Here is a 24,088-nt window from a genome sequence, read left to right as displayed (position 1 = left end):
CTGCATGACACAGGAGCTTTCATGAAGAACTGAAGACCCATAGATGCAGATGGGTTTGAATATACATGTGATTGGGAAGGAGCAGTGATATGTGAAAGTTCACAAGACAAATTGGTTTGTGCTGTTGTTGACATCTGGGTAGAGAGGGGAATAGGAAGGTAATGGTTATGTCAGCATATCACTTTATACAGACTTCCCTTCATCCTAAGGATGATGCTTTTCTTCTGTTCAAGTGTCCTTAGCTCAAAGCACTGTGTGAGAGCGATAAATGTGGGAGGGGCACATTCTAAAGTTTTTGGTATAGAAGTATTAAACCATACATAGTTGCAGAGAAAAATCATTGATGGTAACTTAATTCATAAATGAGAGTATGAAAACATTTTGGACTAAGTGTAAAAATAATTTTGACTATAATTATTGTTGCAATGAAATCAGTTATAAATAATTATCACTTATTTGCTTTCTATTATTCATGTCATTAAAAATGCCACAGTTTGTGGTACATTTGTTTAATTACAACACTAAAACTTGTACATTTGCCTTATTTGCTGCTAACAGGATTGTCAGTTCTCAACTTGGGTTGGGGGTCGAGTAGCATTGCTTCCACCTGGAATCGATTTCCCCCTTTTCTATTAGAACGGGAATCCTAGTTACAAGAGGCCCACACAGCCAGAACATTAACCCGTAGCCCTTTAAACCTGTTGGTAAGTGTAAAGTGTAACTGTTAGGATGCCCTCATGTCAGTGCCCTTTACAGCTCCAAGTGCACTCACTAGCTCCTCTGGACCTTTCCATGGCTTCCCACTGCTTAGCTTGCCCACACCCAGGTCTGCCCAATGTCAGAGTTCGCAGGGCAGCAAAGCTCCCCATGCTACGATGCTCCTCCGAGGGTTTCAGTCCGGGGAAAAACAGTACATGAGCTCACCTTCCCATCATAACCTGCTTTCAACAAACTATCTGGATGAAACAGAGGACATTATTGTGTTGAATATGTGTAGAACACGAAGCTTTTCTCCCTTACCTTGAGTAAACTTATATTTTATACGTCAACATAAGTTGTGTTAGAAGTCAAGTCCTGGTGGTGGGGTTTTTTGGTTTTTGTTTGTTTTTCTATCCCTTATACCCACCTTTGTTTTGAAGTATATTTAAGGCCTTAGTAGTATAATCCTTATAGCACTGAATGTTCACTTTAGAGTGAACTTTAGCATCTCTGTTTACTGTAATCATGTTAAAGTCACCTGACAAAATAATGGTGAAGTTAGAGCCGTTTCTGTGGTACCACTTGGCAGTCGAAAGAGAAGGGCCATGCAGTTCCAAAAGGGGACTAGCTTTATTGTCTCTGTTATCTCAAATTTGGTCAAGTGGGCTCATGCAGAACAAGTTGGCTGTTATCAGATGTGCTACTAAGGACATTCTCACCCCTCACATCATCACATAGATGCCAGGTGTTGCTTTACAGGACATCATAATTTTTTTTTCTATTTTCATTTTTAGAAATTCCAGATTTTGGGCTTAAGAGCCAGCTCAGTGGTTAAGAGCACTGGCAGCTATTCTAGAGGACCAGGGTTCAGTCCCTAGCACCACATGGCGCTCACAACTGTCTGTAACTCAGATTCAGGATCTGATGCGTCTCTTACCTTCCCCGCACACTGTGGCACACAGACATACATGCAGGCAAACACTCCAGACTCACAGGCTTCTGCTCAGACTGCATTTCATGAGTTTGCATAGAGGCTGGTCTGTATCGAGTTATACTCAGTCTCATTATAGACTCATATTTCTAGAGGGACATAGTGTTGTACAACTGTAAACCCAGAACCTGGGAAGCTGAAGCAAGAGACTTATGTGAATTCCAGGCCAGCCTGGCATGCATAGTTTGGTAGCTGAAATAAGAATTCCTCACATAGGCTCATAGATTTGAATGCTTAGGCAGCAGGGGTTGGCCCCATTTGAAAGGACTAGGAGCTGTGGCCCTGAAGTGTGTTGCTGAAGGCAAGGTAGTGATGACTGGAATCTCAGCATGTGGGAGGGGAAAGCCGAAGATCAGGAGTTCAAGGTCGTACAATAGACAGCCTGGCCTGTGTGTCCCTGCCTTAAATTCTTTAACAAAATTCACCATAGCTTTCCCAGCAGTCTGGTGAGTACCTGTTGTCCTGGGCTTTAAGTTGCTGGCATTGTGTGTAAGAACTGGACTGGAGGTGGAGAGTGAGACTGGGACAGTCCACAGCTGCCACTGCTGCCTCTCCTGTTGTTTACGTGAATGCTGGGTTCTGGCTTTTGTTCTTGACGCTTCTGACCAGGGTCATACAGACTTTAGGCACATGAACCTGAGAGACTTCAACATTTCTGGTTTCTACCCAGCATTAAGAAACCAACCATATAAATAGTAGCTCCTAAAATAAATAAATTAATAAATAAATTAATTAATTAATTAATAGTAGCTCCTAAGATAGATAGATAGATAGATAGATAGATAGATGAATAGTAGCTCCTAATAAAGCTTGAGAATTGTGTTGACAAATATACTGAGTAAGATGTTTAATGATTAATATGGGACTACCTTTTAACATCTTTAAAAATATGATAATGGTGATCAACACTAATAAATTGATGAAAAGAATCAGTTTTTAAAGAAATGTAACTAATAAATTAAGGGGTTATCCAGTTAGCATCCGTTATTACTAGAATAGTAACTTGTTTTTCCCTTGATAATCAGCTCACAAATAAATAAATAAATGAATAAATTTTAAAAATGGAGGCTGGAGAGATGGCTCAGCAGAGCTGCTGCTTCTGCAGAAGACCCGAGTTTGGTTCCAAGCAATCATACTGCAGCTCACAAGCACCTGTAACTGCAGCTCTGGGATCTGATGCCCTCTTATGGCTTCCAGGAATATCTGCATACAAAAGCACAAACCAACACACATAATTTTAAAACTTATATCTGAATATTAACATAATAATAAAAAATGGACTTTTTAAGGATTTAAGCTTTTCAGTGTCTGGGAGGGACAAAAAAAAAATTACCTTTGAAATAAACAGAGAGAAACCAGGCCTAGAAATGCAGGTCTGTGATTCTAGCTACTCCAGAGGCTGAGACAGGAAAATTACAAATCAAGCCCTGTCAGAATTATAAGGTGAGTTCAAAGCCAGCCTGGGCAATTTAGTGAGACCCTGTCTCAAAGTATAAAAAGTGGAAAGTATGCTGGTAACACAGCTCAGTGGTAGAGCAGTAATAGCATACTTAAAGCTGTATATCCAGTTCAGTACAAAAAAGAAAGATGTTAAAATGAAAATTAATGACAGATCAACAGTTTTAGAGGTTTGCAAAACTCAGATGAGGTATGCTTTTTTGGACTTTTATTTATTTGACAAAAAGTTGCTAAGTACAAAACGCTGAAATCTGAAGAACAAGGCCCAGACTTGTGTTTGGATCTCACATTGTACAGGTCTGATGTAACAAATGGCTTTAGTTGCTTGCAGTGTACCAGTACATTATAACATAGTATATAGCTGCCTTTAGGTGCACAGAGAAAAGGGACTCACTCTGTTTATAACGACTGCTTGACCAGGAAGACTTGGTGAAGTCCATTAACTTCAGTCCTAAAAATGAGTAGAACTTCGAAGGGAACTCCGTTAGCTACAGCTTGTAGCCAAGGTAGGAAGAGTGCAAGTACATATTCCACAAAGAAAGACCTGGAATCACTAATTCTAACCTCTTCAGTTTTGAACATTTACTACTAGCTCAATATAGAAGGAGCTTGGTGAATATGAAGAATGAAAAGAGAAACTGTGACAATGAAAACACAGGCATATTGGCATAAGCCAAAGCTGCAGACCTAAACAGGTATGCATTCATGTTAGGATTTTGTGTGCAACAAAGAGCTATTTAAGGATCTTTAAGAGCATGATATAGCTCAGTATGATTTTTTAAAACTTCTACCTAGCTACTGTTAGAGAGTGAACTGGAGTGAAGCACAGGAGGAAGAAAGCTAGCTGCTCAAGCTGAGAGGGCCTTGAGCAGGAAGATGGCAGGAGAGGTGCAGAAAGCCACGTGTGTTGGGGTCCATCCACAGATAGTGTAAACAAGCACTGTAACTTTTAAGTGTGGTCGGTTCTTGGCAAAAGGATATGTGCTCAAGGACCTGGAGAGGGGCTTGCTGGGTTAAAGCTTTCACTGCTCTTCCAGAAAACTCAAGTCCAAGCGATCTGTATTCTAGTCAGATTCTAGGGGAAATCTGACCCCTCAGGTGACTATTAGCACTGTGTGTGTGCTCTCTCTCTCTCTCTCTCTCTCTCTCTCTCTCTCTCACACACACACACACACACACACACACACACAATTTTAAATAATAAAAATAAATCTTTTTTTTTAATGGTGGTCAAGGAACCACTTAGAAAATAGGAAAGGCTCAAAGACACAGGTTAGAAGGTCTCTGTTGAGTGTTGTGGTGCCTGTGAGACATCCATGTAGAATGGCTAAGCTCCAGAATCCAGAAGACAAATGTGTGGTGTTGATATAGAATGAGAGTTGTCAGAGAGCTGATACTTAAAGCTAAGGGTGTTTATGAGCATGCCTAGGGAATGCCGCATAGTAACTAGCTCAGACACCTTAACTAGTTCCAACACAAAGGAGTATGGAAACAGCTACCAGTAAATAAGATTGAGGATTGGCCAAAGGGCAAGCAAGGACTGTGGGAGTCAGGAGTTTTTAAGAAGGATGGTGTAGACAAAGCGTAAGCTGTTTAGCTTTTAGCTCAAGTAAGATAAAACCCAGAAGGATGTAGAGCACAACAGGAAGGAGCCAGCAAGGAAGGGGTTGAAATGTGATTAACGGTGAACACTGTTTTCTCCATACCCAGTCAAGTGGACCTTCAAGAAGAAGACAGCATTGTGGCAATTGGAAGTGTGGGTGGAATCAAGGCAGAGTTCTTTGATTGACTGACTGACTGACTGACTGACTGACTGACTGACTGACTGACTGACTGACTGACTGAGAAGAGGATCTCAGTTAGTGGCACAGACTGACTTTGATGTGCAGCCCTGTCTTGTCTCTTGGTGCCAGGACTACAATGTGTATGACCCATGTCCAGCCATATAATTATTTCTCTTTTTAAATTTTTAAATTTATTTTATTATTTTAAGTGTAAAAGTATTTTAGTTGCATGTGTATTTGTGCATCACATATGTTCAGTGCCTGAGGAAGCCAGAAGAGGGCGTGGGATCTCCTGAAAATGGGTTTAGCTACAGTTGTGAGCCACCACATGGTGCTGATAATTGAACCCAAGTCTTCTGAAAGGTTAGCCAGTGCTCCTAACCTCCAAGACATCTTTCCAAGACATCTTTTCTTGGTATGTTTATTTTAAATGGGAGATATTAAAATGTATGTCTTGATGATGTGAAATACAGAGGAAAATGCGGTTGAAGAATAGCACTCTAAGGCAGTTGTCGGGTAATCATGAAGGCTACAGTCCTCCACTGAAACCAGAGAGGCACATAGATGGAGCAAACATGTTAGGTAACATTGCTTCATATTTGAAAAGAATTTGGAGATTTGTGTTGGAATTCGAATCATGAGATATCTTCCTTTACACCAGGCAATGGCTTATTTTCATGGTCCTTTTTGAAATGCTCTTGCTCATTCATGTACAAGGCTTTTATGTCACCCTGTGATCTCCTAGGAATTATAAAAGAATAATAAAGTTTTGAAAGCACTTTACAAAATTAAAGAATTATGAAAATGCTAAGTGCTTTGTGTGGTCATGGATTTAATCTTAACAGTGTTCAGACCATTTTACCAACTCATTGTGGATTTTGTAACATGTACTTGTCCTTACTATGTTTTCTGTGAATTTTCACTTTTCTGATTTTATTACCTCCTTATGTGTATTTTTGCTAGTTTAGCAATAGTGATTAATTTTAAATTATTTACTATAATTGCAGCAAAAATAAAGCGAAACCGAATTTCCCAGCATAAGTAAAATTCTTTGGGTTTATAAAAGCATGTCAGTATTATTTTATAGAACAGGACATAGAGAGTATAGTCCTAGCGAGGAATGGTGTCGCTAATTCCAGCAGTCAGAAGGTTAAAACAGGAGGATTGCTGTGAGTTCAAAGTCAGATTGGGCTATGTAGTAAGACCCTACCCACCCCCATGACTGTAGACCTAACCTAATTGCACATTTGAGAATTTTGAGTTATTACTCTGGAAGTTACTTAATCATGCTAATCTTCATTAATATTATCAGTAAAATAAGGATTTCTAAAATTGTCATCGGATAGGATCTATATGGACACACTAGTAAAGTTGTAAAGAAATAGAAAGGCATGGTCGGAGAAGCGTGAGACCCCAGATGTTTAAACCCAATTAAACGCCTCTCCTCACTGTGAAACGCCTCTCCTAGCTGTGGTGTTTATGTGAATAAATGCTCGGATGTGAACAAGCCACAGGTAGATTCATTTAGTTTAGTTTTTAAGAGCCATTGACAATTCTTAATAAACTGAATCTAACTTCCAGACTTTATGAAACCCTCTGTTCTTAGAAACATTCTTATGGCCGATAAGCAGTGTGTTCTGTTACTAGGTGTGCCCTGGGTTCAGATGTCGGCCACCTTTTAATGACTGGGTGTGTTGAGAAGTTTACATGTTTAAAGACTTGCATGTGCGCCCTTGCTCTGCACATCTGTGCACTGCCGTGTGTGCAGTGTGGACCCTGCGGGTGCTGGGATGGAAAGCGCAGCCACTGTTAGCTGCTGAACCATCTCTCCAGCCCACTGAAAGTTGAAACACTTGATGCCTCTGAAACTGTAAACTTTGAAAAAGTATTTATTTATTTTTTTACTGTTTCATAGATAGGTTGCCTCTTACATGAGATAACACTGTCTGCTGGAGGGAAGCAGTTGATACATGTAACTGTTATATAATATCTAGATATCCATAGTAATATGAATCCATATAAAAGAATATTTCCTGTTAACCGGAAAAAAAACTAAGTAGCTTTATGCTGGCCAGGTATTTCTGCTTACATGGCTTCCGGTGGGGCATTTAACACACTCAGAGGGACGCTTTCTCACCGAAGCGTTGAAACAGCGTACTCTTCTCTAGTTGTCGAATTTATCCATACATAGTTTACTGCCTTACACACAGCCCATCAATGCTATTGGTTATTATTTCCTTGTCTAGAAAAGATTTTTAAAACATATTATGCTAAATTTAAAACTAAGGGTGAAATTTAAAAAGAGAGAAAGAAAAACAAGCCTTCTTTCTTAAAAGTAGAAAATGTGCAGCACCATATGTGGCCACCAGAGGGTGCTGAGTAGCCAGAGACCTAGTGTTCTCATGGAGGCTGAAACTTTGTCCTTGAGAAGGGGCTCCATGTTCTTGAGCTCTGCAAACCACTAATCAGAAAGTGGCCATCTTCCTGACTCCTCGAGGGCCAGCAATCAGCTGCAAGTACCCCATCCTCACAAATTTCTGCCCCTCCTGAGCTTAACTGTTTAACTCACCACCACCTTGTTCAGAGCCACTCCCTCAGAAGTCGCACTCTGTGATTCAGGTAATGTTGGCTTAATCTTATCTCTTCCTACTGCTTTCTATTGGCTTCTTTCCTAACGGGACTGAAAACTTCTCACAGAGTACTTTCAGATTGTTCGCCATGCTTTAAGGTAGGTAAGAAGTCCACTTCCTTTTAGGAGTCAGTGAACAATGTCTTATTTTAATGCTCAGAGCAGAAATTTGCCAAGGACAGGGGAACTCCACCGCCATCATCCGAAAAGAATCACACACCCTCTTTAGTACTACTTGTTATAATGCAGAACGACAGTAAGACCAGTGAAAAACAACTTTGGGTGATAGAGAAATCAGAAGACAGTCAACAGAAGCCACAGGTGCCTCCATATCTAAGAGTCCTTTCTTTTGGAGCACCATAGCCTGACTCAGCTGTGCGCAAGGCTGTGAGGTTGAGGACAGTCTGCTCACAGGCCTTGTCGTGAGGATTAAATGAAACCGTTAACACATCTGTAAGAAGACAGCCGAAGCCAGGGGCCTGCTTGGGAGCACTGCAGCCAGGCCTCCGCTGGGCGTGCTTGATGACAGCAAGGCAGGTGTGATGGGACTTTCATAATGATGCCCTCTGGCTGAAAGAGCTGTAGCTAAGGGGTCTGGTCATGTGATGTCCCTGACAGAAAATGGCCAGAAGAACTGAAAGAAAGCACTGACATCTGCAAAGGGCAGTGTGTGTGAACCAGCTTGAGGAATATGATTCTGTTTAACAATGGTTGCTTAGCAAATTTAATTTATCTATGATGTTTCGTACCTCTTCTGAATTAGAAAGGCAAGGAACATCTTTTTCACAGTATTCTTGCTTAAGAATGCTTTTGTTTGATGCCAGGGTTAGACTCTTACTGCTAGGTCTGTTGTGTCTCTTACTCAGGATTGAGAGTACAAAATAGTTTCAGAGTAATTATTCAGTGCCTAAACTATTCTTTGAGCAACAGAATATATCATCCACTTGTAACAGTGTATGGAAAGTTCCTCAAGAACGCATTGGATTTAATAGTTGCATAGCTCTTTTATTATTTTTTCCACCAAAGGTAAACCAGCAGTATGGCTTTCATTTGCTTAGTGATTAAAGATGCATTTTCCCCTTTAATCCTTATTAGAATGGACTTTTTTAAAGAGTGAGCTGAAATTTCATCCTGTAAAATAAAATGTAAAGATATAGTAGTAAAACTACTTCATATTAATGTGTATTATTCAAACCAGAGCTCAAATTCTGATCCCCAAGTTTCCACTCCCAACCACAGTCTCCTGGCATCCCTGTGTATAGATGAAAGTGAGATTAGCTGTTCCACAGAGCCCCCTCCCCCAGCCTGGCTCTGCCTGTGCTGTCACTCAGAAGCCACTGAGAAAGCAGGTGTCTGGCCAGAGCCTGCTTCCCCAGTGTGGCATCTTGGTACTGTCCTAGCACTGACAGCTTTGGGGACATTTGGGAACGTGCTCACTTCACAAGATAATACCAGAGCAAATTCTTCGATGCCTTGCGCTCTTCTAAGTGAATTGACATTTAGAAATTAGACTAAGTCCTACCCTTCTCACCTTTTTTCACCGAAAAATGGCTAAAGTCCTTGCAGCCCATTCACTATGGTAGTAGTGATCCAAGCATGATTTGCTATGGGTGCTCATTCTAAGCAGTGTGTTTGTGACAAGTGACATTGCGTGTAATGACAAATAAGATGGCTTAGTGCACAAACTCCCCAGACCAGAGCATTAGAAGGTAACCTTCGAAAGTTGACGCCTCACCGTATGTCACACCTTATTGTCATACTAAGACAGTAAGAGCTACTTCATGTTCCTTTGGTCTCATTTTATACCTTCCTTGACCTCAAATTGATACCATTCATAAACATCTCTTTATTTGTGTATTTCATAATGTATACATTCATACATGCATAAGGTGCCTGTAGAGGCCAGAGATCCATGTTGGATGTTTTCATTGATCTCTCTCTCTCTTCCTTTCTTTCTTTCTTGGTGTTTATTTATATTTACTTATTTATTTATGTATTGGCTGGAGGTCAGTCACCTCCAGGTATCAGCTTATCAGTACACTCTGTGTCCGCCAGGGAGCTGGGATTACAGCCCCCGGCTTTTACGTGAATGATGAGTATCTGAACTCAGGGCCTCTTGCTTGTGTGGCAAGCAATTGCCCACTGAACCATCTTCCAGCCCCAAACATATGCTTAGACAGATGTTAAAGAACAAGGGAAATGCTGTCATCTTCAGTTCTTCCCAAGACTTGTATACTAAGCAGGCATAGATTTCATGTCCTGGACATTTTCATAAGCCCTCCTCTCCATACCTGAATATCTTCTTGGAGTTTTATTGTTTGTCTGCTTTGTTTTGTTTTTGTTTTTTAGAGGTAAGGTTTCTCTGTGTAGCCAGCCTGTCCTGGAACTCACTTTTTAGACTTTAAACTCAGTGCTGGGATTAAAGGTGTGCCCCACCATGTGTGGCACTCCTTTGGAGTTTTAATTGAATTCACATTGTCTCTTAATAGCTGGGGAACTGAAAGTACTATTTCAGCCACAGACTATGACAGTCTAAGATGTAAAATACTGACATTTTTTTCCTAAGCTTGTGTGGGAAATAGCTGTGCTGACCTTTGATATCCACTTTATTACTGCCTTTTATATTTTAATCATATATTTTGCTGTATTTGTGTTTTAAAAGAACTGTATGTTTTAATACTCTAGAACTAACATATCAGGGAATCCTGCTTATTTTTAGGTGTTGCTTCATGATTAAAACATTCAAAAAGTTATCTGTTACAATCTAAATTGCATGGTTTGTGTATTATGGCTGGCATGCATTTTTATTATAAAATGGTTTTCCTGACTAAATATATGTTTATGCTATGGAAATATTTAAATAATAAGTATTGTGATGTCACTACAGCAGAAAGTTCTTTTTATAATTTTTATTTTTTTATATTAATCACAGGTTATTTAATTTGTATCCCAGCTGTAGCCCCTTCCCTCATTCCCTCCTAATCCCACCCTTCCTCCCTTATCTCCTCCCTGCCCCTTTCCAAATTCACTGAGAGGGGAGGACCTCCTCCCCTTCCATCTGACCCTAGCCTATCAGGTCTCTTCAGGACTGGCTGCAGTGTCCTCTGCAAGGCTGCTCCTCCCTCTGGGGAGGTGGGGAGGTCAAAGAGCCAGCCACTGAGTTCATGTCAGAGACAGTTCCTGCTCCCCTAATTAGGAAACCTACTTAGATACTGAACTACCACGGGCTACATCCGAGCAGGGGTTCTAGGTTATATACATACATGGTTCTTGGTTAGAGAAACAGTCTCATAAAAGACCCCTGTGCCCTGCTCTATTTGGTTCTTGTGGAGCTCCTATCCTCTCCAGGTCATACTAACTCCCCCTTCTTTCATATGATTCCCTGCACTCTGCCGAAGGTTTGGTTATGAGTCTCAGCATCTGCTTTGATACACTGCTAGATAGAGAAAGTTCTATTAGTGGTCCTACTTGTGATATGAGTAAGAGCTATTCCTATTGTGCTTGCCAAGGAGTGTTGAGTGATGGCCTTGGTACTGTCTTACAGAATACTTGCCAGAAAGCATTCATCTAAAACAATGATGTTCTGTATTATCAACATGAGTGTCTCATCAGACATGCAGAAAACATTCATCTAAAACAATGATGTTCTGTATTATCAACATGAGTGTCTCATCAGACCTGCACAATAAGTGTGTAAGAGAATGTGTGATTGTCCTAAGGTAAAATTCATCAAGTGTTCTCAAAATGCCATGACCTCCCCCAGCTAAACTTTCTATTTTCCTTCATAAATCCATGTCCTTCAGGGCTGGGAAGATGGGTCAGTTGGTAAACTGCTAGCCATGCACAGTCACTTCCTTGATGCTACACATCACGTTTTTAAAATTAATGCATGTATAACACAGTGCTGACGAGAACTTTCTGTTGCTTTAGAATTGTCACTAGTGCCTCAGCAGAGATCTCCTGGTTCTGCCAACTGTTGTGGTCAAGCAACTCCTCCCAGTAGACACCACATGTAGCACACCATTTTTCATGTGTTCAAAAAAAGACCTATTAAAGAAAGACAGTGTTCTAGGTCCAGCCCCAACACTAGACACTCATGGCTGCAAGGGAGTGTCCTAGGGCTAGCCTCTGTCAAATGGTCTTTTGCTAATTAGTGTTTGGGGATAAAAGAGGAAGGAGAAGGCCTGGGTGCTGGAGGGAGGCTAATAATAAGATAGCCTTTTGGGTTTTCACTATGAAGATATCCCAGTAAGCCTCGCGTAGTGTCTGCTTTATACAGGGTGCAGTGATGCTCCACTTGGGATGGCGGGGCCCACACAGCCCTTTTTGTTTCATTTCCGCCAGGAGCTGCCTTCTCAGCTGGGCAGGCACTCTGTCATGTGTCTACAGATTCAGTTGGGGATATTAAATGGTTAAGTTTACAGTTAAAATGTTAAAAGCTTAATTCATTTTTTTAAGTTGACAGTCTAATGGAGGGAGGAGAAAATCTTTTGTTAGTTTTGTTTTATGTTGGTTTGGTTTTGCTTTACCTAGATTAAACTCCAGCCAGAGGACTTCAGGGAGGTGTTCACAGGGAATAGTGGTGCCCACAGAAAAGAGAGACTAGCGCTTGCTTTCTTAGTCAGTTGTGTGCTGAGCTAACCCCTCAGGTGAGCTCACTAATTGCCACTAAGTCAGGGCTCTGAACACGTTATTGGCATAGACACTGATGAGTACAAACAGTGTAGGCTGAGCCGCAGCCGCAAGCTCACGGCATTAAGGTGTAGTACGCCAAGAAAGAGTCGCCTGAATACCTCCCTCCAATGCCTTACCATTGCTGGAGGATGTGGAGGAGAACCTCTACTGTGTCTGTGCCTCAGAGAGGGCAGAAGTGATAATACTGCCCAAGTGGCTTTGAGAGCAAAGGGGACAGTACTCCCCCAAGGGCTAATTTGCCCCATACCAAGAGAGATGGGCACAGTGGTAACAGTACTGCATCCTAAAACACACAGTCTGCTGCCTTTTGTGTGGACAGACAGCCAGTAATGAACCAAAGCAGAGCAAGGCCACAGAAATACATCCACCACTGACATGCCTCCAGAAAGTATCTCTTCTGTAGCACATGACATGTTTAATATGAGCCTGAGATTCATAATTACTCTAGACTTTTAATGACTAAAAATACTAGAAACCAGGGGGATGCACTTCACATTCTTTAAATGTCAGAAAAATATGGCACATGCAGATGAAAAATATTTATTAGGGAAACAAAATATTTTAAATTAATGTAATGGTTCCACAGAGATTTGGCTGCCTGGTCACAGAACTATTTAGGTGCATTGTGTGTGTGTTCGCATATTGTCATTGCTAAGGAGTCGTCCACCTTGTTTGTTTGTTTGTTTGTTTGTTTGTTTGTTTGGAGACAGCATCGTTCGTTAATCTGAGGCTTGCTAGCTTGGCTAGAGCAAAGAGAACAGTAACCCCAAGGGTTACGTTGGCTAGTTAGTGAGCCCCTGAGATCCTCATGTCTCTCCCTCGCAGAACTGGGTCACAGGAGCCCACAGCCACCCAACCAGCTTCTCACCTGGGCTCTGAGTCTCTCTCCAGCCTTAACAAGCTGTTTGCTTTTGTTTTGTTTTAATTTTTTAACTTATTCATCAGGCACACATATGCCATAGTACCTGTGTGCCAGTCAGAAGACAACACTCAAGTCAGGTCTCCTTCCAGCATGCGGCGTGTGGGGATCAAACCTGTGTCGCCAGGGTTTCCACACCAGTGTGTTTACCTGCTGAGCCACCCCACCCATCTGCACTTTGGTTTGCTTTTGTATTTTTTTTATGTTGGTTATCCTCCTGCATAAGAGATACGTAGTGCTGAAATGTTTAATTGAAGTATATTCACTTACTTTGGTGATTCCTTGTTTATATCTCTGTATTTTAAACTATTAAAAATGTTAATCAAAACTGCTGAAATAAAACATTACTCAAAGCTAATTATTCTCATCTGTATATCCAAAAGATTTTATTTACTGCTGGTTTTTAATGGCCTGGTTTTCTTACCCTAAGCCTGGACGTTAGAGTTCTTTACCAAGTATTGTAAGAGCACCGCTGTGCACGAATCATTTTTCTTATTATGTTTAGCAGACAAAACTACTTACTAAAAACTGAAAAGCGTAAAAGGAAACGCTGTCAACTACCACTAAGCAGTGCAACTCAGATTTCAGCATTCCTTTCTTAAGTGTGTGGCCAAGATCTTTCCCAAACAAGACAGCGCGCACCGCTGCTCACCAGTCTGCAGTTCATCTGCTTCACCCGTTTCCACATCGTCCCACGGACATCCAGACAAGAGTCCTGCTGTGTATGAGGGCACGGTCCTTGTTACGAATTTTCTCAGATCACATTTCTGTTGGTAAAATATGGAATCTTCCTCAAAGACTATGGAGAGAAGCATTTATTTCACTAAGCAGCTGGTCAAGTGGAAAGCATATACAGCAATTTCATTCGACTAGTTGTGACTAGAATGCATTAAGAAAAATACTACTCTAGGTACAACCTGGGGAAAAGGTAAGGTAAGGGCTTTGCTTTTGGTTCTGTTTTGGTTTGGTTTTTAGTTTTGTTTTGTTTTTGTTTAAAGAAATGTACCCCTGCAGGTAGTCTGCTAAAAAGGAAAAGAGTCTTTCCCTGATAAGGCTGGAGAGGTGGCTCACAGTGATCGAGAGCTGGGTCCTCCAGAGGGCCCAGCTTCTGTGCGTAGCACCTACAGGCAGCTCACAGGCAACTGTAACTCCAGTTCGGGGGAATTCATTGTACCTTCAGCTTCCTCAGGTATCAGGCACACAAGTGATGTGCAGACATACTTGTAGGCAAAATACCCATGCACACAAAATAAAAATTTAAAAACACTTTATTTGATTAGTGGGTTTTTTTATGTGCTTTTTTTAGTTCTTAAAAGACTCAGGAAACAGCTCTCATGTTCAGATGTGCAGAGTGGGTCTGATGCTGGTCATAGACTACGTACACTCCTCTACTGCAATATGTGTGTCAGCTGCCTCCTCTGAGTACCCTGATCTGTAAACCTGGGTTGACACTCTCTTTGCCCACAGCAGTGACAGATACTGAGGCTGAGTACACGGGACTAGGGGTTGGCTAGAACATCCGTGTAGATGACCAGTCTCTTTCTCTTGTCTCTTCCATTTACATCCATACAAAACTGGCTTTTTTTTTTTCTTTAGGAGTGAAAAGCTTACATTTTCTCTTGGATTGTGTGACATTAAATAGCCAAAAATAAACAATTCTCTGGCAATCCCATAATACATGTAGCCATTCAGTTAGCAAAGACAGGTGTTCCTCAACACAGGGTGAATATTGCCTGAAGAAGAAGAGTCTCTAGCAGAGTTGATCATGATGCAGTGTGTAAGATCATGTCTTATGGGGGATTTATACTGAGCAGTCCAGCGTTTTGTGTGTGTCAGTTGTCTGAAAATAGCACTCTCATTTTTGTAGGTACATATTTTAAGCATGTATGTAAACATGGGATATTTGCGTTGATGTGAAGTATTTTTTTCCTCAGTGCTAAAAATAAGATGTAAAAAGTACACTGATGTTTTGAATTCCTGCCCTCAAGTGGCACTTGCTCCCTTCGTCAGTGTCTCTGCAGATGCCTTCTCCGCCCTGATGTGTCTAAGCTGATAGGTAGGCTTGCCTGTACTTAGCACACTTTGTCTGTTTCCTTTGGGAAAATGAGTGTGACAGACTCGGTGTACAGCGTTTTTAAAACCAAACCAGATTCTGTGCAGTACAGTAAGAATGTCAGCTATAATGGAATATTAAGGGGGAAAGAAGCATGTTGCTCCGGGCCACTCTTGGAACAGTCTGAGGCATGCTTGGGTAAATCTTACAAAATGCTACAGGCAATTGTGCATTGAAATTGCCATAGGAAATTATTGATGTCAGCCTTTCTGTTGGTAGTTCATATCGGTAGAATTGCTAGCAGATGGGAAAATAGATGAGTCAGGATACAGTATTAGCAATGCATGTTTTTTAATCACAGGCCACTAATAATGTCTGTAGCATGTGTGGGATTTGTTTAAGCAGTTGCTAGGAAGAGCTTGTCTTCCCAGTAAACACACAGAAGCTTGTAGAGAACTTTCTTGGTGTGTGTTAGCATGTGTTTACATGCAAGGCTGTCTGCTTCATTGCAGTGGTGTCTCATTTACTCTGACATGCTGGTGATGCCAACAATCCGCAAACCCATTAAGCCTGAAAGGTTACCACATCTATACACTTAAAAACTTTGTAATTGAGCTGGCAGCATGGTAAAGGCCCTTGCCACCAAGCTGACAGTCTGAGTTCAGTCCCCAGAACAGGAACTGTAGGAGAGCATCAACTCCTGCAAGTTGTTCCCCACCCCCACACACACACTCACACATACACAAAATAAATGAGTGAGTGTGTTTTTAAAATCTTCCGATTCCTGTGTCTGTTGCTTGTTTTTCATTAAGTCTTTTAAGAAATACCTCCAACAATTAGAGATATTTTTGACAAAACAGAAAATAATATAAAAATTCAAGGATATTTCCCTCTTAGATGTTTAAAGTTATCTTAGAAAGTAATTCAGTCTTTCCACTTACATACGATATTTTTAGGCTGTGTCATAAAATGAATGTGTAACTTAAAGTTCCATTCTTACTAGCATCACTTCCTGGTCAGCAGTATTCCTCGAATTCAGGAAGTCTTTACTGCTAAGGGCTTAAGCAGTCAGAACTGTCAGTAGGTTGACTTACTCCGCGTTTTTATTGCTGTACTGCTATTCTGTGGACGCCTTAGCAATGAGGCATTACTTTGCATATCATGCTTGGGTTTTCTTTTCTAAGACGCTGAGAAATGTAATACTTTGGACTTTGATGTACAGACTCATCCACATGAAATGTGGGAACCTGGGGCTGTCATCACACAAGGAGTTTGTTGTACCTACAAGTCATACATTAAACCACTGACTTTCAGACAGAAGGTTGGCTTCTATTGAAAAGTACTTTTGACGTTTTTTTATTTAATTTATGAGCAAATATCAATGTGCCCATCTGTCTGTTATTGTCAAGAGGCATGGACTTTTCTTGAAAATTTCATTTAAAACAAAAAGAGTAACAAATTGGCCAACTAACCTGAAGCCTGAGAAAAGAACAGTTCTTCCTTGCCTAAGTGTGTCTGTTCATTCTATTTCAAATGCTCTGGTTGAACATTCCATGGAGGGTCTCACTTGGCTCGTAGACTCAGGGAATTTCTCAGTAGCAGTGATGCCATGGCTTTAACTTCCTTGTGGGCCTGTTGGAAAAGTTTTTGCTACTTGGAAATGTAACCAAAATGTCCAGTGAAATTTCATTTCAAGTACTTAATTTACACTGTGGATAGAAGTGTTTGGCCTCTGATGGAATCAGGAGTATGTTTCATTCTCTGCCTTTCCTTTGTTTGTCTCCTACTATAAAACCACCTAAGAAAATCTGCTATGTTTTCATGAAAAGTGCAAAGTCATTTTAAATATTTGGTACCTAATGGGTCAGAAATACATACCTTGAGACTGAGTCAAACCATCCCCTCTCCAAAATTAAATGGTCACAACTGGTTTGTGGGCTCTTGTTTCCTTCAAGGCCAGACAGAAGAAAGATCCTGTACCTGAGCTCACTTCAGAGACAAAGAGGCATGCTGGGGTGTGGGGACAGCAGACAGAGGGTGGAGGGAAGAGAAAAGAGATGAATTTGGGATGTTCTCCCACAGACTTAACAGTATAGTAACTGAGTGTCAGTCATCGATATGGTAGAACAAGAGGTTTCTCTGCTATTAAGAAGTGTAACCTTCAGCAAACCAACTCTGTTCCCTCCACTAAATATGAATTAGACTAGATCTCTAAGGTCCCTGTTTGCACTGATGACATTTGTGAGAATTTTGTGCATAACCTTGTACTTGTATTAAACAAATTACTTTGTTATAAACAGTAACATTTAACAATACTAAATTCCAAAATGTGTTTATCCAAGGTCCAGACAGTTTAACTTAAATGATTTCAGAAATTGATTCCACTATGTTGTTTTTAGTACATTTTGCCCCTGATGGATTGGTTCATAGGTGATGGGCTGTTGGGAAGCAGGATTGGTTAGAGGAGGCCATAAGAGGCATATTTTTGAAGGGTCTGTCTTGCCTCTGGTCTCCTCCATCTCTCTGCTTTCTGTCCACAGTCAGATGAGCAGCTTTCCTCCACAGTTACTTCCCTCCACACTGCTCTGCACAAGTCCAAAAACACAGAACCTAGTTCCCAGGAATAGCAGCTTCTAAAGACATGAGCCCAGTGACCAGAAATTACATACTCTGAACAAATGAGCCAAAATAATTGTGCACTCACTCCCTTAAGCTATCTTGCTTGGGTGTTTTGTCACTGTGACAGAAAGCTGACTAACAAAGCTCCTGACTAAAATACCAAGCCGTGGGCGTTCTTTTTTGTTGTACACATATATAGATCATGTGATCTGAGAGAATCCTTCTTCCTGTATAACCTTCCTCTATTGGCTTCAGTTCGAGCTGAAATGTTAGTGATTCCCTAAACTCCAAGTAACTAATCTCTATCTGATGATTGCACCTGGGTGCCTTCTTCATACCTCAAACTCGCTGGGACTAAAATCGCTTTCCTGTCTTACTGATGATCCCAAACGCAGCCAACTACTTGAGCATCCAGCCTGTCAGCAAAGAGTGCCTTAGCGATTGTGCATCCTCTTGCACCGTGCTGCTTCATCCTCGTCTTTTCAGCAGACTGCTGAAGTAGCCTGAAGATGGGTCTTCCTACTTTTTTTTCTCCATGACAATCCATTTTCTGTACTTGCTTTTTAAGAAATTTTTCTGAATTTCATGTATTATTATTTCAAAGGTAGCATTTCTTGTTATGGAAGATTTGTAGTAACTTAAGAACCTCAGCCATCTAGTCTTGCCCTCTGCCTTCCTCTCCTCTCTTGTCTCATCCCCTGTTTTTCTTTCTTGACTCTCAGCTGTCTGCTGGACACCTCCAAAGATGGCACACGTTTGTGTATCGTGTGTGCCTCTGTTCATGCTGCTTGCTTGCCCTGTTATCCGTTTCTAGCTTCCCATATCCCAGTGCACACTCTGTGTGCTCCTTCCTAGCCAGCTAGGATGCTAGCTTGTGAGTATCATTTTGTTCATTTTCTTGTCTATAGTGCTTGATCCATAAGAAATCTAAATAAATATTTTAATAAGGGTTTTCTCTGCAGTTCCCTGGCAGCCTCACCTGAGGAAATGGGTAACTATAAATTATGAAAAAGTCGTTTTCTATAGCCCCAATCTTATACCTCCAGCCCAAAATCAGACATAAAAGAAAACAGACAGTAAAAAGAATCAGGACGAGACTCACTCCAGTCATACCCTGTCTTCCTAGCTGTCTGTCAGGCTTTCAGCAGCAGCCTTCTCTGGCCATAATGCTCTGTGAGGTTATTTAATAATGTCACTACTTCTCAGTAGGTCAGCCGACCTGATGTAGACATAGAAGAATATATATCCTGTGACATCAGAAAAAGGAGTGACCGGTTGCTTTCAAATGAAGGTTTCTAAAGGAGAAGGTTATTATGTAGCACAGATTAGTGTTATATATTTTTCCATGTTAATTGTGTCAACTTACCACCAAAGAAAGATTGTTTTAGACCCTACATCATCTACTTCAGAAGTCAGTTTTTCTGTAAAATACTCTGTGAGGGTTTCCTTTTCAAGACAAAATTGTATCACTGTAAGAAAGACTATTTAGGTGTCTTAATTTTTTTTATTTTTATTTTTTTACAATGGAATGCCTAGTTCCTTAACAATGCCATATAATGGTTCTCCAGAACCACAGGCCTGTTCTTCACAAATTTTATACATTGAAAACATAAAAGTTTGTTAAAAGAGAATTTTCTTCTTTCCCAGAGCTTAACTTATTGCCATAATGTAACTTTTATTACCTGGCAGTTTGCTCCCAGCAAAAGAAGGAGAAGACATCCACAGGAGGGTCTTAATGAAAGAGATTAAGTCCTGCTAGCTGTTTGCTTTCCATGAGGGGTTGCTGCTCTGGGCTTCAGGTGGCCAAACCCTCGGAGTGCTGTGGTCTTAGTCCTGCCCACCAGCTTGTCATGGTCTCCATCAGTGAGGCAGGTAGATTTGACAAGTGCACAGTCTATAATGGCAAAAGGGATAGACTATCTGGAGTGGGTCATGAAACACTTTCTGAAATCAAATACCAAATTCTGTTTTTCAAGTCGTGTGGTGTAGAACTTTAGAAATGGGGAAGATTAACGTGCTGAACTTGAGGCCGTATCTTAAGAACATGAAGTGGGGCTGGAGAGCTGGCTCCGCAGTTAGACACACTTGTTGCTCTTGCAGAGGACGTGAGTTCAGTTCCCAGGGCTGACATGAGGTCACCCACTCCAGCTCCAGGGCATTCTCAGCCTCTAACCTCTAAGGGCACAGGAGTTCATGTGCACATATTCACATATAGATACATAATTTAAAGTAATAAAAATGAGTCTTAAAGAAAACACTGAAGTAGAATTGGATTTCATAGACGCCCCTGGGTCCATCAGTCTCAAGAAATGTGGCCCCGTGTCCGTGCTGGCTCTTTAGAACTTTGTCACGTTTGTATCCTGCACAGTTCTTAGCTTCCTTGTGCAGATTTCTTATCCCCGCGGTGACTTGAACAGAGCTAAGCACAGAACAATGTGTGATTAATGCCCAGTTTTAAACTAATGGAGAGCCCATATACTACTGTGAACCGTATGCAAATGTAAGTTGTAGCATAATTTAAAAGCTAGGTCCACTGAGTATTCAGGGGACTGAGGCAGGAGGATTTTGAGTTTGAGGCTAGCCTAAAGTATAGAAGTTCAAGGCCAGCCTTGGGTATAGAAGTTTAAGGCCAACCTGGGGCTCTACAGAAGGACTCTTCCTTTAAAACATAAAATAAAAAAATAACAAAACCTGAAAGGTGTTTTTGCTGTGGAGTGAGGCAGGGCTGCTTACTCACGGGCCGGTGCTCTCCCAGCCCTGGGCGAGATGTCCACCATGAGCTGAATGCCCTCCCAAAGCGTTGCTCTTCCCCAGCATATTTTTGTAACTTTGTCTTGTGACTCATTCTCGATATCCTCAGAACCTTTTTTTGGCTGAGAGTGGATTTGATTTGGAGAAGCAGGTAGTGTGAGTAAAGCGGAGGACTGGTGAGAAGTGCTATTTTCAGCCTACTATTTTGGGTAACTTAAGTAATAAGAATGTTTTCTAGCTTTGACTCATAAAACAACTGGAGAATTGTCTTCTAAAAAAGATAAGCTGCGGATTTTGTCACTTTCAAACTAGTCTTCCTGCTCTCATATAATGGTTTTGCTCCAGAATATTGGCTCCTGAAAGTTCACACCTGCTTTGCCTGGCTCTCAGGGCCTCTACCTGCCTGACCTGCATCCTACCACCTAGCCCTCTTCAGAGACATTCAGTTTTGGCATTTCCTCACTTCAGTAAGGCATCTTGCTGAGGATCAGTCAAGTCTGTCCTTCTGGGGGAGTCTCCATTCCTCATGTGCCTTGGAGTTTATGGTGGGATTCCTTTCTTTCTGGAGCAGATCTGTTCTGAAAAACAATGTTATTCCCCGGAAACCCATGGGCATACCATGGGAGCTGCTCAGGTGCTCCCTGTAATGTCTGTCACACAGTGAGGCTGTGCTGGCCTGGGTCCCAGCAGCCCTCCTGTACACACCGTTGTGCCTCATCTCGAGGCTTCAAGAGGCAGGTGAAACAGTTCTTTACCTACTCATCAAGGTGTGGATGATAGCAATCTTCATTGTTTAACAGGGGCTTTTTCTTCATTAAAAACTACCTACTTTCTACTAATACTATGCTAAGGAAAGGCAGAGTTTTAGGAGTTTTTTACCTTATTTATGTAGGAAATGGGGAGCACCTACGTGCCACAGCACTTACATGACACAGCACTACAAAGGAGTTGGGTTTCTTCGTCCGCCATATCCATTCCAGGAATGGAACTCACACCATCAAGCTCTGCTGGAAATGCCTTTACCCACTTATGGGTCCAGTGTAGAGTTAATTTTAGATGTTGACAGGGTAAAAACTCATTGGGTGGATGGGGGTACAGAGCCTCCTGTGGCACTCATGACACTCCTGGTTGCTTCTTAGGTGATAACCCCCAACTGTTGGCAAATAGACAAATATTGGTAAGCCCAGGGTGCCGTAGAGCATTTCATGTAGCAGTGCAGATCCTCCTGCGTAGATGCCCTGAGTCCTCTTTCCTGCTATTACAACGAAAAGCAGTAAGAAATGTGCTGTCGTCCCCTGAAGCCAGCATAGTCGAACTGTAATGCATCTGCTGAAACCTCACAGCAGTTTCATTCTCAGATTGGCCATATCTGGAGCAGAACTTACACAGTGCTGTTTGACTCAGCTTCTGGCTTCTTTTGAATAACAGTTGGGGGCTTTGGGGGGGGAGGAGGGTTCTTAATGAAAATAGTGTCATAGTACTATTTAGCAAAACACTTGGTAAAGTGCTCTAGTGTAATTTTCTGTTTGTGCTGAGATTTGAGACATTTGGTAAAGTGAAGTATGAGACTGCCGAAGGAGCCTGTATTCAGTCTGGCCTGTCCTTGATCTGCTGGCATGGGTTTACAGCACTGGGTAGCTTGCAAGGCACAGGTCCTGGAAAGCTGCCCAGTGCATCACACAGATGGCTGCTTTTGCCATGGCGCATTTGTCTCTGGGCCTTCTTCAAAGGGTTTCTTCATCTGATGTCTTTGTCATTTGCTCTTCCCTGACAGCTCAGCCATTTGCTGTAAACTACTTGAGGTTTCTGCAGGGTGTAACCTGTAGCTTTTTCAGGGAGAGAATTCCTGCTTTAATTGTTGATTATATTTTAAAGATGATGTAAAGAATTTCCCAAAATATTTATTCTAAAATTCATTAAGCTTCAGTATATTCTGAATGATTTTACAGTTTTAATTTCTTTGTTGTTTTTTTTTTTTCTGCATCTAGTTAAAAAATCTAAGTTTAGAAGAACTACAAATGCGACTGAAAGCATTGGACCCCATGATGGAACGAGAAATAGAAGAACTGCATCAAAGATACAGTGCAAAAAGGCAGCCCATCCTGGATGCCATGGATGCAAAGAAGAGGAGACAGCAGAATTTCTGACCAGACGTCCTCTGACTCAGCATGACTGGAGACCAAGTAGCCATAAGATCTGAAGGAATTGTACTACTTTTTTTTACCCCTAAAATGTATATTTTACAATTTTGCAAAAGTCAAAAATGATGGTACACACCTAGCTAAATATCACGAAGGCAAACTTTACAGCCCATTCCGACTTCTTTTTGAAGGAAGAGAGCAGTAGAAGTGTGCTCTTCTTTTCTGCCAGCTGTTACACCAGCAACAAAACCATTCTAAAATTAAAACTATATTTGGAGACTTTGGAAATCCAAAGCTGTTGCTTAATCATACAGCACTGGAGGGCTTTGTGTTACAATATTATTCCTGTGGAGAAGCCTATTTATTGTGCCCTCTAGGTAGACTTATTTATTTATGCAGTTTCACTTTTTGTTTTTGAAGACAAGATCCGGATAGTTTTGGTGAATGTCCAGACGCATTGCAGATGATAACATACAAGCAAATTGTACATTAAGCAGGAAGCTATGGGTGCATTCCTTCATCTTCAGTAGAAACAAACAGTGAAAGCAATAATGTCCAAATGGACCAGACATTTTTATACTAAAGACTTAAGTCCATTTCTGCCTTGTGAAGTGTTAATTCTTGATTTTTTTATATTGGTACAAATAAAACTATATATACATAGGTCAAACAGGATTATACAGTGTAAAACCAAAGAAATCAATGAATCCTTGCACACACATACAAAAAAAGTGTGGGAAATATTTTTAAAGACGTGAAACCTGAGAAGATAATGTAATTGTTTTTCTTTTATTGGTCTAATCTCATCAAATTTATTCTTTGAAAATATGCTTTTTGTTGATTTTATTTATTTATTGGGAATTGATAAGCATCATGCATCTGACAATAGCAAAACAGTAAAAACATTTGTACTAAACTGTGAGTCCTTAGGGCCTAGAAGAAAATATGAAAGCATTAGAAAGAGACTCATTGCTGAGCACAGTTGGCATTTGTGTAAGTGAGCTGGGGCCAGTCATTTCCTGCGCTAACATGGCCGTGTTGACAGTGTGTGTTCTTTTGTGTGTGGTTACTCTGTGTACATCGTAACGACAGATAAATCCCACTGCACCCCAGCACATTTCATCTTTGTTGTGTTGATCTTAAGCTCCTGGGCTCTGTGTGTCCTGAGCAAGGAAGTGTTCCCAGGCAGGACAAGCTGGACCTGAAACCTCAGTGGCTTTACCAGGTCACGGTGTTCCTCTCATGCCCCACGCCAGCCTTCACCAGCAGGAGTCTCCACTGTTCATCCCACGGAGGGGTGTGTGTGTGTGTGTGTGTGTGTGTGTGTGTGTGTGTGTGTGTGTGTGTGT

The 24,088-nt window shown here is 41.2% G+C and overlaps 1 protein-coding gene across 1 annotated transcript in view; it reads left to right on the top strand.

Moving 5' to 3' along the window:
• Window positions 1-23,409, top strand: part of Stk3 (serine/threonine kinase 3) — a 313,376-nt gene extending 289,967 nt beyond the window's left edge. The window contains exon 11 of the mRNA XM_055620218.1: window positions 22,587-23,409. Within this exon, the coding sequence (XP_055476193.1) occupies window positions 22,587-22,745 (159 nt within the window). The 3' untranslated portion in view covers window positions 22,746-23,409. The remainder of the gene's footprint in view (window positions 1-22,586) is intronic.
• The last annotated feature ends 679 nt before the right edge of the window (window positions 23,410-24,088 follow it).

Source organism: Psammomys obesus, unplaced genomic scaffold (genome assembly GCF_907164565.1).
Source record: "Psammomys obesus unplaced genomic scaffold, mPsaObe1.curated_primary_1811, whole genome shotgun sequence".
Classification (NCBI taxonomy): domain Eukaryota; kingdom Metazoa; phylum Chordata; class Mammalia; order Rodentia; family Muridae; genus Psammomys; species Psammomys obesus.
This window is presented reverse-complemented; position numbering and strand designations above follow the sequence as displayed.